Genomic DNA, 13,866 nt, shown 5'->3' on the forward strand with positions numbered 1-13,866 from the left:
ACAAGCATTTCTCTTTTCTCCTCCTTCCTCCCTACTTACTCCATCAAAAGCCTTCCTCGTTTTGAACATTTCTATAAAATCTCCCCTTAACCTTATTTTCTAAGGGAACAGTCCCAACTTCTCCCATCACTCCATGCGACTAAGATCCCTCATCCTTATTACACACTGAAATAATTTATTGCAACTTTACTTAAATAAACAAAATATTTAAAAATACATTGTATCTCCTGCTCTGGGTAACATGGGAACCTTGTCTTGATTCCATAACTTGTATTATGCTTGCCAACTAAAAATCAACCAAACTCAGTTTTGAAATTTATAATTAATCCCAATCCTCCAATTTTTGGAAGAGAGAGAGTGAGTATGAGAGAGCTAGAGAAAGAGTTATAGACCTCCATTACTTTCAGTGTGAAGAAGTGCTTCCTATTATCACCCCTGAACAGCCTAGTTCTAATTTTAAGTACATGCTCTCTTCCTCTGGACTCTCCATAAGAGGAAACTATTTGTTCTAACTACCTACCAAACACATCAAGGGACATGTTAGGTCAGATGGCTGGATGGCTAGCATGTGGCTCAGATTAGCACAAACAGTATGAGTTGGATTCCTGTTCTGGCTGGGTACACTATTTCCTCTCTCTTTCCCTGAGAGTGGAAGGCAATGGCAAACCCCAACTGACGAATGCTGCTAAGAAAAACAGTTCAGGAGGAAGCATCAGCGGATGATGAGCCAAGGACCTGCCTTTGGGAAGAGCCTGCAATGGCATCAGACACCTGAAGCATCTTAATTAGAATTACTTCTTTCACAGAGGCTGGGAGCTGTTGATCCTGCACATATGATATTCAGGATGTATGTTATTTGCTATCAGCTCAAAGTTAGAAAGGGGAACAAAGAGTATTCATTTTGTTACAAAACACAAGAAACATTTGAAACACTTAGAACTTAATGAGCTTTTCTATTGTATAGTATTAAATCAGCACTGTTGAGAACTTTGCTTGTGTCCTCTTGTTCCTCTCAGCATCGCCCAGGACTTCTCTCCTCCCTAGACCCACACTGTTTTACAGCCAAAACATAAAGAACTCTCTCCTGCTCAATTAATTCTCTGCCAGGCCCTCAAAGCTGTGCACAACCCCTTACCCTCCTCAGTCTTCTCTTCCTCCTGAAAGCTACACTTTAAAAAAAAGGCCAACATCACCAAGGCAACGATTTCTTGATTTGCTTTAGCTGTGGCTCAGTTGGCAGCACTTTTGTCTCTGGATCAGGTTCTTGTGGTTCAGGTCCCACTCCACATGTCTGAGAGCAATATTTTGACAGACATTTGGAGATGCCATCCTTTGTTTAAAGTTTTTTAAGGTTTGAAGTTTATTTATTAGTGTCACAAGTAGGCTTACAATAACACTACAATGAAGTTACTGTGAAAATCCCCGAGTTGCCACACTCCGGCACCCATTCGGATACACTGAGGGAGAATTTAGCAAGGCCAATGCACCTAAACAGCACATCTTTTAGATTGTGGGAGGAAACCCATGCAGACATGGGGAGAACATGCAGTCTCTGCACAAACAGTGACCCAAGCTGGGAATCAAACTCAGATCCTTGTCACAGTGCTAATTAGTGTGCTACTGTACCACCCTATTTGAATGAAGTGTTAAACGCCCTGCTCTCTGAAGCAAACATAAATAAATACTATGAGACTATTTTAAAGAAGCGTTTAGCCAGTGTTCTGGTTAAAAATTATCCCTCAACTAACACCACTTAGAAAGTATAACAAGTTATAGAATCATAGAATCCTACAATGCAGAAGGAGGCCATTCGGCCCATCGAATCTGCACTTATACGATCCCACCTAGGCCCTATCCCCATATCCCCACGCATTTACCCTAGCTAGTCCCCCTGACATTAAGGGGCAACTTAGCAATGGCAAACCACCTAACCTATCACCTAACCAGCTTCCACCCATCTTTGGAGTATGGGTGGAAACTGGAACACTCGGAGGAAGTGCACGCAGTCATGAGGAGAACGTGCCAACTCCACACAGACAGTGATCCAATTCGGGAATCAAACCCGGATCCCTGGCACTGTGACGTCGCAGTGCTAACCACTGTGTATCAGCTCAATGTCACATTGCTGTTTACGAGAGCTTGCTATGCATAAATACAGCAGTGACAACATCTCAGCAAAGTCACTGGCTGCTAAATGCCTTGAGGCACACTGAACTTGTAGGAAAACCGCATTCTTTCCTCCTCTTCTGCTCAGAGCTAGAACTTTAGTTGTGCCTTGCAGCAGATCAGTGCCCTTCATTGCAATAAGTATAGCTAGCAAATACATTCTGAGTTACATCTTGTTTCACTTGCTTGGTACAACTATAACTGCAAAATTTCAGGCAAGCATCAGCAGTTTACGAAGCATTAGATATAATGCTCTCGGAACAAGATGTACCAAACTATAAAGAAAAGAGCCAATGTATGAACTTAAAGAGAAACAATTCCAAGGCAGTCATACTGTTCTTGAACAGTGCCTTTAGCTTCACAAATCCATTATATTGTTTCCGTTTATTACAAAAATTTATGTTCATCCAGTTAAGGCGCATTTGACCATGGAATGGAACATGGTGTCAGCATCAAGCTATAATAATGGTTCTATCCTGCCCAAGTAAAAAGCCATAGTAAAAGTATGTGACATTTTCCACTGCCTGGCCTCCTAGGTAGTTCAACAGGTTTTCACATTCATGGCCCCATTCCCACCTGGAGTCAAGCTGAACATAACCAAACTGCTTTCACATGTGAGCTATATGCATGGTAGACCGCAACCTTAATTAAATCAGAAGGCGTCAAAGTTAAGCACAGCTCCGCAGACATAGAATCATGAGAGTGTGAAAGAGGCCATTCAGCCCATCCAGTCAGCACCAACCCTCAGAAAGAGCACCCTACCTCAGCCCAATCCCTCAGTCTAATCTGGGAATTTACCATGGCCAATTCACCTAACCTATGCATCTTTGGACATGAAGGGACAATTTAGCATGGCCAATCCACCTAACCTGCAATCTTTGGATTGTAGGAGGAAATCGGAGCACCCGAAGGAAACCATTGTAGACACGGGAAGAATGTACAAACTCCGCACAGACAGTCACCCAAGACCAGAATCGAACCCAGGTCCCTGGCACTGTGAGGCAGTACTGCTAACCACTATGCTGCCCCATAAAATATAAAGTCAATATCCAACTAAATTGCTAATTTGTTTTATAATCAAAGTAATTCTGTGGTTCTCAATCACTGATTTGTATATTTTTCATCAGAACGTAAAAATATAGAGGCGAGAGTCTTCCTCAGAGCCTCTTGAGCTTGCTCCACCATTCGTTATTATGGCGGAACTCTTATATCAACCGCATTTTTCTGCCTTATCCGCATCAATTTAGGGAACTTCTGTTGCAGATACTCTAACGCAAGTACATTAAGAGGAATGAACAAAGGAGAAAAGAAATGAAGGGGAAACTGTTAAAGATGGTGGGAGGACGTCTTTCTTTAAAATAAATAATTGAACAATTACATCATTAGCAATTTCCTGCTATGAGGATTTCTTCCCAACTTCTGCCCAACTGACTACAGACTTAAAGCGTCCAATCTGAAAAACGTTCCAAGAAAAGTTTGAGTGGATGCCTCAAAACTGTGCGGCTGGGGCAACCGGAAGTGCAGAATGTATCACTTTAACAAAACTACCCAGAGCTACCAGCCTGGCTTAGAACTTTTATCCAACATAACCTTTTGCTTCCTGCTGCAAAAGGATAACGACAGTGGCCCTGAGCAACATGATCATCCTGAAACCTGACTAGATGATGAAGAGGTTTTAGGACAGGACAATCTCACTGACTTGTTCAAGTGTATATATCTGATCTGCATGTGTATGATGCTGCTGGAAGCAGGAAGGATTGCATTGTAAAACATGAAAAAAGTAATGCTGAGCAATTTTCTGAGTTACTCTGCAAGGTAGTCGGGAGTCAACAATGCTAGTGTGGCAATGCAGTTACATACAGGGCAGGTCACATAAAGTCAGCAGGTTTCCCTTGGTCACCACACCACCAGAAGGATGTGGAGGCTTTGGAGTGAATACAGGAAAGTTTTACCAGATGTTGCCTGGTATGGAGGGTATTAACTACAAGAAGGGATTGAATAAACTGGAACTATTCTCCCCGGAAAGACAGAGACTGAGGGGCGACCTGACAGAAATTTATAAAATTATGAGGGGTATAGCTAGGGTAAACAGTTGGAAGCTTTTTCCCAAGGTAGAAATGACAATTAACAAGGGGACACAAGTTCAAGGTAAGCAGAGAAAGGTTCAGTGGAGGTGTGCAGGGGGAGTCTTTTACACAGAGAGTGGTGGGGGCCAGGAACGTACTGCTAAGTGAGGTGGTTGAGGCAGACACATTAGCAACATTTAAAACTTATCTGGACAGACATATGATCAGTTGGCAGATAGAGGAATACAAGCGGTTAGTCTGGATAGGACAACATGATCAGCGCAGTTTTGGAGGGTTCTGTGTTGCACTGTTCCTGTGTTGTACTGTTCTTTGTTTAAAGGCATTAGTTGAACTAATCCAATGGCTTCACAGTCACTAATATTGATACATAGATAAAAAAAACTCCAGATATCTTAAAAGGAATTATATTCACAAGCTGCAATGGAAGGATTAACCATGTGCTTCAGATGATTCATCCAGCAGTCAAGATTGCTCAACTAACAACATAACCACTGCAGTATCTTACCAGTATGTACAAGATAACATCCTCAACATAAAGGGTAAAGGAATGGCTGTAAGTGAATGACCTTCATTCACTGAAGCACCTGAAGCATTAAGATGGTTGCTCAGTGTTCCTGCTAACCAGTGTTTGCAGCTCTCAATTGCAAAGTTCTGTGCACCATGGCCCTGATGCTGCAATCTCTGGTTCAGGGAGATACCACGCCAGGATAGAGGGAATAGCAGCTGCCTTCTTAGAGAAACCCTGGAGATCATATAGTTTATCAAGCGCAAAGAGATGTCATGACAGTATTAAAAATATAGCGATCGAAAGTTCACCCCAGGGTAGCCTATAGCCTGAGAAGCTTGAATTTGATCAAGCTCTGTTAAGTATATTGAGGCAGAGAATTGGCAGAAATTCTCCACTTGAGAAAGTGTCTTGGCACTTGTAAAAAGCCATAAGAGTGGCTGAATGACACACTCTTCACACACAGCTGTTGATTTCATAAAGATGTAGCAACTGATAGCATTTGTTGCTAAAGTTATCACTGATAAGCACTTACCCATGGCATGTCTTTTGCCTTCAGTTTATCCTTGATGGCTTTCTTATATTTCTCAGTTCCCTGAGCTACTGCACAGAGTGCTGTACCCTGACGTTCTGAGTGGCACGGGCACATGAGTGCCAGACTGTACCCATTACTCCAAAGCTGAACAGAAGTGAAACTAGGCCACGATTCTCCAGTCCCTTTTGCCCCACCACCAGTGCCAGCTAGAGTGAAGAATTTGGCATTCAGCCAAAACTCCATTCACTGCAGCGGGGCTGGAGGATCCCAGCCGCAGGCAAGGTCAGAGAATTCTTGGCCTTAATCTGCGGATGAACATTCATCATCCTTTCAAATATTCACAGACAATCCTTCCTAGTCAATTGGGAAAAGAAGATAGGAAGACTGCCAGAAAACCAGTAAGGAACTATCTCCTATACCTTGGCCACCATTAATTAGGGGCATAGGCAATTACTTTCACGATAATTCCCCATCCTTCCATGCAGTGGATCTGCTCTGATGGAATTGCACTGCTGCTTTATGTCATTGGGAAGTTTCTCAATCCATTGGCAAACCAGACATCTTATTCATAGGTGTGAACTAATTAAGGCAAAATACATTGCATAGGGTCTTTTTGTTGAAATGTGTTACTCCTGGGGACAACCCTTTTTCCAATGCAAGGTAGGTAAATGTAACACATATAAATTACATTATATCATCAGGTAATTGAGGTGGGCCTGTTGGAATATGAACTCCCTGATTAAGGGCCAAATTGTTGGGCTAATCAGGGAACCTCTTGCTTTGTATTTAACCAGGACTGTCAGTTCCTCTGGCACTCCCTAGTGTAGACTGCTGTCTGAAAGCACTCTGCATGCTATCGTCAGACTTGTAAGTAAAGGGATTTTGGCGAAGGGAACTCTGCTTCTGAGGACTTTTCGCAGTAAATCAGTATTTCTTCCAAAAGTGACCCTTCCACTTCAAATCAAATCATTTAAGACATTATTGATGTTTGTCATGGGCATTACTTTCATCTAAGTGCGCCAAATGGACTATTTTTCCCAGGGAGGGGATGATTCAGAAGAGTCATCCACTGTGTTAGTGCTGAGTGCCAGTCAGCCATATTAATCAGATTTGCTGCCTCTTCATATTTTTAAAAAGATTTGACCACAAAAGAATCCCTAAATTTAGGGTAAGACAAAACAACTGCAATTTGTGATAAAAATGTCCAAAGGAACCCCCAGAGATAGGCACGTGAATATGCAAGGCAGAAGGAATTAGTTTAATTTGGTGACATGTTTGGCACAACATCACAGGCCAAAGGGACTGCTCCTGTGCTGTATTGTTCTGAGAGTGTTACCAGTCAAAAAAAAATGACACCAAGCAAAGGGAAACATCTGTACAGATAACTGACCAAAAGTTTAGGAAAAGAGATGGTTTTGAGAAATGTTTAAAAGGATGCGAGAGGAAGGCTGAGAAGTTTGGGGTGAAGCTTTCACCCCTTAGGACCTAGATGTCTGGTGGCATGGCTAGTGATCTTAGCTCTGCATTGCAGAGCTGTGTGTTCCATGGCTCTGATGCTGAGGCTCTGGTTTGAGGGGATACTATGTGGTGGAAAAGGAAAGGCAAAGGTGGAGCGAAAGGAAGCAGCAAGTGGATATCAGGCCAGAGTTGGAAGACTGAATAATTATCCAAGCGAATGGAAGGGTGGAGAGATTTGAAAAGGAGGGTGATAATTCTTTTTATCAGGTCATTACCAGGACATGAGCCAATATCAGTCAGTGATTACAGAGGTGATGGGTATTTTGGACTTGGTGGGAGCTAGGACATGGCAGCAGGGTTTTGGATAAGTTCAAATTTATGGAGGGCGGAAGCTGGGAGGCTGGCCAGGGGATCTTTGGAACCATCAAGGCTGAAAGAAACAAAGCAAAAAAAAGATTTAGAGAAGGGAGAAGAGATTGAAAAAGCCTTCTGGGATGTAGGTACCCATCTTTTCTCAACCTCTAATTACAAAGAATTGAATGACCAGGGCTGTTATTGGGGCAAAGGCCCAGAAGTCAGAGGGGTGATTACTACTCCAATGAAAGATCCAACCATCTGCTTTGTCTCTTGCCGAACTTGACAGTGAGGAGGTGTAAACTGTGTTGTCCATGTGAGTTCTGAAGTTCATATTGTATAATTAGCATCTACAAATCTATCGTTATCAATACATACATTAAATAAATAAGCCAATTTTGTTTTAAAATTGAGAAGCATTGTTCTGTGAAATATGCACTAATTATTTGAGAACACCAAGCTGGGGCATTAGTGTTGGCAGAGATGATTTTCCCTTAGTGCCAGTATCTGGCATTCTTGGGTGAAGTATAGCATGATCAGATACAGAACAAGTTTCCTCTGCTCTGACCAACAGCATGGTTGAGAATCTTTCTCCATCAGTGTCAGAACTCTTGACTACAAATAGAAATGGGTCTCCGGCAAAGATATACCAGTGAAACAAGTGGGAAACGCTCGGGCTCCATCTCAGGTTCAATCCCAGCAACTTAACAGCGGACAGTTTAAAATGTTTCCATTTTCGACACCAGTCATCATGTGGTCTCTCAATGGGAGATTTCCACTTCATTCCCCAATGAAGGATTTAGATAAGATCATCCAAACTTAATACAGTAATAGCACAGGCAGTATCTGCATATCGCTCTGCTCTGCTATAACTGTGCCAATGTTTCATATTCACGCTGTGGTGAAGTCAATTCAATTTGACAATTTTCTTTCCCCATTTCTCCAGAGCACATAAGCAGATCAGGGACCTCTATGATGCTGACAGCTATTTTCATTAGATAAGGGTATTGAGAGATATAGAGCTATGTCAGGTAAATGGAGTTGGATACAATCAGTCATATAATTCCCTCCTGAAACAACCTCACCTCTCCCTCTTCCTTTAAAATGCTCCTTAAAACCTATCTGTTTGATCAAGCCTTTGTCCTAGTATCTCCTTCTTTTGACAAAGTCAATTTCTGACTTTTCCACTCTTGTGCATAGCCCTGGGCTATCATCATTACATTAAAGGTACAGTACAAATATATACCCTTTATATTAGATAAGGGTGTATTCAATATCCTTATCTAATGAAAATAGCTGTCAGCATCATAGAGGTCCCTGATCTGCTTCTGTGCTCTGGAGAAATGGGGAAAGAAAGGGTGGCACAGTGGTTAGCACTGCTGCCTCACAGCACCAGCGACCCGGATTCGATTCCTGACTTTGGTCACTGTCAGTGCACAGTCTGTATGTTCTCCCCGTGTCTGCATGGGTTTCCTCCAGGTGCTCTGGTTTCCTCCCACAGTCCAAAAGATGTGCTGGTTAAATGCATTGGCCACGCTAAATTCTCCCTCAGTGTACCCAAACAGGTACCGGAGTGTGATGACTAGGGGATTTTCACAGTAATTCATTGCAGTGTTAATATAAACCTATTTGTGACACTAATAAACAAACTTAAACTTTTTTATTTTTGCTGTTATAAACCAATACGTGATTCTGGTTGGTATGAATGGTGATTAAAGGATAGAATTATGAAGCTCTTGACTGATTTTTCTGCCAACAAGGAGGCTCTCTACTTGAGAGAAACAATTTTTAAACAATGGACAGAATGTTACCAAAGAAAAGCTAAGTCTCAGGGTCCGACTGAAAACAGAGAAAATGAAGTAAAGTTTAAAGTTTAAGTCTAAGTTCCTTTATTAGAGGAAACTGGAGCTCCTGGTAGAAACCCATGAGGATGAGAGTGTGCAGTCTCCACACAGACAATGACCCAAGCCGGAATTGAGTCCAAGTCCCTGGCACTGTGCCACCGTGTTGCCATGAAATGTGATTGGCGTGGGAAGGTGGAGCTTTGGGCAATCAATAGAAGAGCAAGAAAGTGGGGTGGTTGGGTGTGGATAAGTCATGTGATGAAAACTTCACAACGACATCCAACCAGAGCCGGCAACCCTAAACTTGACTAAAATTGTGACTTTGTGGACCATATGGGCTGCCAACATCAGCAGTTGGATGTATTTGATCAGAAGTGATGTTCTCAAGTCCCAAGGTAGTGCTGGATAATAATGGTTTTTGAAGGTGAAATATAACGCTTGACTTTCTTGCATTTATTTTTTGACAGAAAGAAAATATTAATTACAGGCTAATCTAATTTTTCCCTGACGGATTTTTTTTTAACTGCCACATGCACAAAAACTGAGAAGTTGAGTGAAAAATCAAGATGGGTTATATTCCACTGGGGAACACAACCTTTCCTGTTCACTAACTTAGTCAAACTAAATCATAATTAATGAAATTTATCCAGCAACAGCTTTTGAAAATGTCTTTGATGCTCAGGATAAATGTTTCATTCCAACCACTGGCAAATACAACTTGATGGAGGGTATCTTTAGGCAGATTCAGGAGAGTAAGGGCATCAAATAGCGAACTGGAGGAAACAGAGACACAGTGGTTAGCATTGCTGCCTCAGGAGCTGCGTTCCATTCTGGGCTTGGGTGACTACGTGGAGTTTGCTCGTTCTTCCTGTGTCTGCATGGGGTGCTCCGGTTTCCTCCCACATTCCGAAGCGGTGCAGTTTAGGTAGATTGGCCACGCCATACTGCCCCTTAGTGTCCAAAGATGTGTAGGTTAGGAGGATTAGCCATGGTAAACATGCAGGGTTACAGGGGATGGGGCGGTGGTTCAGCCTGAGTAAGATGCTCTTTTGGAGAGTCATAGAATCCTACAGTGCAGAAGGAGGCCATTCAGCCCATCGTGTCTGCACCGACCACAATCCCATCCAGGTCCTCTCCCCATAATCAGATGCATTTACCCTAGCTAGTCCTAAGGGGCAATTTAGCATGGCCAATCCACATAACCCGCACAACTTTGGACTGTGGGAGGAAACCGGAGCACCCAGAGGAAACCCACACAGGCACAGGGAGAATGTGCAAACTCCACACAGTGACCCAAGCCAGGAATCAAACACGGATCCCTGGTGCTGTGAAGCAGTAGTGCGAACCACTGTACTACCGTGCCGCAAGTCGATGCAGAACTGATGGGCCAAATGGCCTCCTTCTACACTGTAGGATTCTAAGGAAAACCATTCTATCTATCAAACCCCTCATGATCTGCCTTTGGGTGTGATGTTGAACCGAGGTCCTATCTGCCCGCTCCAAAATGCAGAAGTGGTTCCTCAATATTAATTTGAAGAGCTGGGGAGTTCTCCCTGGTGTCCTGGCTCATATTTATCCCTCAACCAAAACCCTTAGAACAGGTTATCTGGCCACTATCTCAGTGCCACTTCTGGGACAGTGCACAAATCGACTGCTGTATTTCCTACAATGTGGAGATGGGTGCGTACAGTAAGGAGGCTCACGAAACCAGGTTAAAGTCCAACAGGTTTAATTTATTTGGTAGCATGAGCTTTCGGAGTGCTGCTCCTTCATCAGGTGAGTGGAGAGTTGGGTTCACAAACAGGGCATATAGAGACTAAAACTCAATTGCAAGATAATGGTTGGAATGTGAGTCTTTGTGCTACCAAATAAACCTGTTGGACTTCAGCCTGGTGTTGTGAGACCTCTTACTGTATTTTCTACATTACAACAGATCATATTTCAGAAGTCCTGAACTGGCAGTGAGGTACTTTGCAATGTCTTGTAATCAACCAAGAAGCAAGGTAAGTGCAAGTTTGTTCTCTGTGTAGGTTTCTCCCTGGGAGCTGGGGTGCATGTAAATATATTGGTTGGAGGAGCTGAGCGGCTTGGGCGCAGGGGCAATGGGTGTATAATTTATGAACATACAATATAGCGTGATAGAGACCGCTTTGGTGACAAGCCCGACCGCTTTATACACATCACTGTACCTGTACTAGTGCGATATGTCCCTGTAAGAGATGCCTGAAGCGGGTCCCCTTGACTTTGACTCAGGCTTCTCATTGGGGGCTTTTGATAGACTCTATCTTCGTATATGGGGTCGATGTGGTGCTCTGGAGACTGAAGTGGGCGCAGGTCAGGGCCCAGGTGGCTGTGCTGGCTGCTGTAGGAGGCACGGGAACTGGCTGTGGTGCACGAGAGAAAACAACACTTTGTGAGTTCAAAACCCACAGTCAATACAAGCAGAGAAAATTAAAAATAGGTTCTGAATCCAGTGGACACGTTTGGCCAGGTCACCTCCCCTGGAAGATAACAGAATTCCTACTGTGCAGAAAGAAGCCATTCAGCCCATCGAACCTGCACCAACAACAATCCCACCCAGGCTGTATTCCTGTAACCCCTCATATTTACCCTGCTGATAACCCTGACCCTAGGGTCAATTTATCATGGCCAATTCACCTAAACTGCACATCTTTGGACTGTGGGAGGAAACTGGAGCACCCAAAGGAAACCCACGCAGACATGGAGAGAATGTGCAAACTCCACACAGACACTGGTCCGAGGCTGGAATTGGACCCGGGTCAATTGTGAGACAGCAGTGCTAACCACTGTGCCACCGTGCTGCCCCAAATTAGACTAAGACCTAATTTTTAATTTGTTAGGCAATCAGACATGATTACAATCCTGGGTTGGGGGGGAAGGAGGTGAATTTAAATTAACCCAACCTGTCTCACAAGTTACTGACAAAATTGGATCAACCACTGGGTTTACATCCATGTGGGCAATGTAGATACATGATTCATAGCAGTGGAACAGAATCAATTGAATAAACAGTCCCTAGTTACAAAAACAACTAGTTTGGGCAGCTTAATGCCATTCATTAATTAGTGGCATGGGGTACCCAGATAGAGGTTGGCATCTGACAGAATGATTTGAGCCATGCCAGCATGGGAAGTAGGCGAACAGATGGCAGGTTGTTGTCCTGCATGAGGTGGGCAAGTTCCACAGAACACATTGCCACGAGGCTGCCTGAGGAGCAAGAAATACAGAAGCGAAAAAGCCGGACTCAGTTTTGGAAATGCCTGAATCAGGGAAGGAAGAAAACGTGTTTGAAACAATTGCAGGGCAGAGTGATGTGTTTTAATCTATGTGCACTATAGCTGGTATTCCTGACACCAGCACCAGAAGCCCCAATACGGTCAGTGTTCTATCCAGCTATGAAGAATACAAAGCTCAACCATCTGGGGCGTGTATATCTATTCCTGTGTGTATGGATACTTGTGTGTGTGTATATATATGTGCAAGCATATATACATCTGCAAGAGATAATCTATGAGAGAGAAGAAATATGTGTGATTGAAACAGTTGGTGGAATTGTCCTGTCCCTCCCCTATCCCTGCCGCAAAAATCGTAAAGGTAGGACAGAAAATTTGACAGACCATTTAAAGGTCCTTGGATGGAAATTTCTGGTCTTGGGGCCAGAAAATCCCATCAAGTGCGCGAGACACTGTCCACACAAGGGTGAAAGCACTTGTGCGCACGTGTGGAAGAGTATGTGTGCGTGAGTATGTGTGTGAGAATTTGTGTGTGCGAGAATGCGTGTACGTGTATGCACGAGAATATGTGTATGGGCGTGCGCGTGCGTAAGAATGTGTGTAGGTGTGTGAGAATGTGTGTCTGAATGTGTGTGAGAATGTGTGTTTGTGTGCGAGGATGTGTGTATTTGTGTGAGAATGTGTGTGCATGCGAGAGTGTGTGTGCAAGACTGTATGTGCAAGAACGTGTGTGTGTGTGCAAAAACGTGTTTATGTATGTGTGTGAGAGTGTGGGTGTTTGTGTGCATGTGTGCAAGAATGTGTGAGTGTGTGTGCGAGAGAGAGAGAGTGTGTGTGTGTGTGGGTGTGTGCGAGAATGTGTGTGGGTGTGTGCGAGAATGTGTGTGTGCGTGTGTAAGCATTTGTGCCTGCGTTCAATCTTCTACTGGTGATATTGGTTACATGGATTATGATCAAGGAACCAGGGTCAACTGAAACATGATTTACGACACTGGAATGGAGTCAGCACTGTGACAGTTGCTTCAGTTTCGTCACTTTATCGTAATATGTTAAAACTGGAATAAAGGGATTTGCATTGCAGGCTTGGATCAAAACAATTTCATTCTTTTCCTTGAATGAAATCACCATTTTCAAATTATACTTGGGTACAACCTGGATGCAATGGTGACTATTCTTTAGCAGCTGGGATTCTGATACAAACGCGAAGGGAGGTAATTTCGCACAAACGGCTGAAGAATGCACCCCCAGTGGCTACGACTGAGAACTGCAACCTCATGGAGAAATGTATCAAATTAAAGGTTCAATTGAACGTGCATGACTGAAAGCTGGAGCTCAGGGCAAGGAGAAAGGCAAATGCCTTTACAGTGCTCCTCAAAGTACTATTCTGCATCACAGGTGACAGCAAGCTACTACGGGCAGTAATTAGTTCCATTAAATCAATCTATTGGATTGCACTTCCTCGTCCTATTTCCCGTTTTAATCTTCCATTAGTTGGGACAGTGGAATTCCCTGGGCTAGTTTTTGACTGGCTAATTATGTCCTGTCTGTTCCGTCCTCTGTAACCTCACATGTTTCCAATAGCCCAAGCACTGAAATGTTGAGACTGACCCATAGAAAGAAAGACTAACATTTCTATAATGTGTCTGGCAACCAGGGAATATCC

At 43.4% G+C, this 13,866-nt stretch overlaps 1 protein-coding gene across 3 annotated transcripts in view; it reads right to left on the minus strand.

Moving 5' to 3' along the window:
* ctnnd2b (catenin (cadherin-associated protein), delta 2b) overlaps positions 1-13,866 on the minus strand; it is a 1,166,477-nt gene that overhangs the window by 302,611 nt on the left and 850,000 nt on the right. For all 3 annotated transcript variants that reach the window (XM_080203490.1, XM_080203498.1, XM_080203509.1), the window contains exon 9: positions 11,139-11,333. In XM_080203490.1, the coding sequence (XP_080059616.1) occupies positions 11,139-11,333 (195 nt within the window). The remainder of the gene's footprint in view (positions 1-11,138; positions 11,334-13,866) is intronic.

The sequence above is a fragment of the Carcharhinus amblyrhynchos genome, chromosome 2 (genome assembly GCF_965287045.1).
Source record: "Carcharhinus amblyrhynchos chromosome 2, sCarAmb.v2.hapA, whole genome shotgun sequence".
NCBI classification, from domain to species: Eukaryota; Metazoa; Chordata; class Chondrichthyes; order Carcharhiniformes; family Carcharhinidae; genus Carcharhinus; species Carcharhinus amblyrhynchos.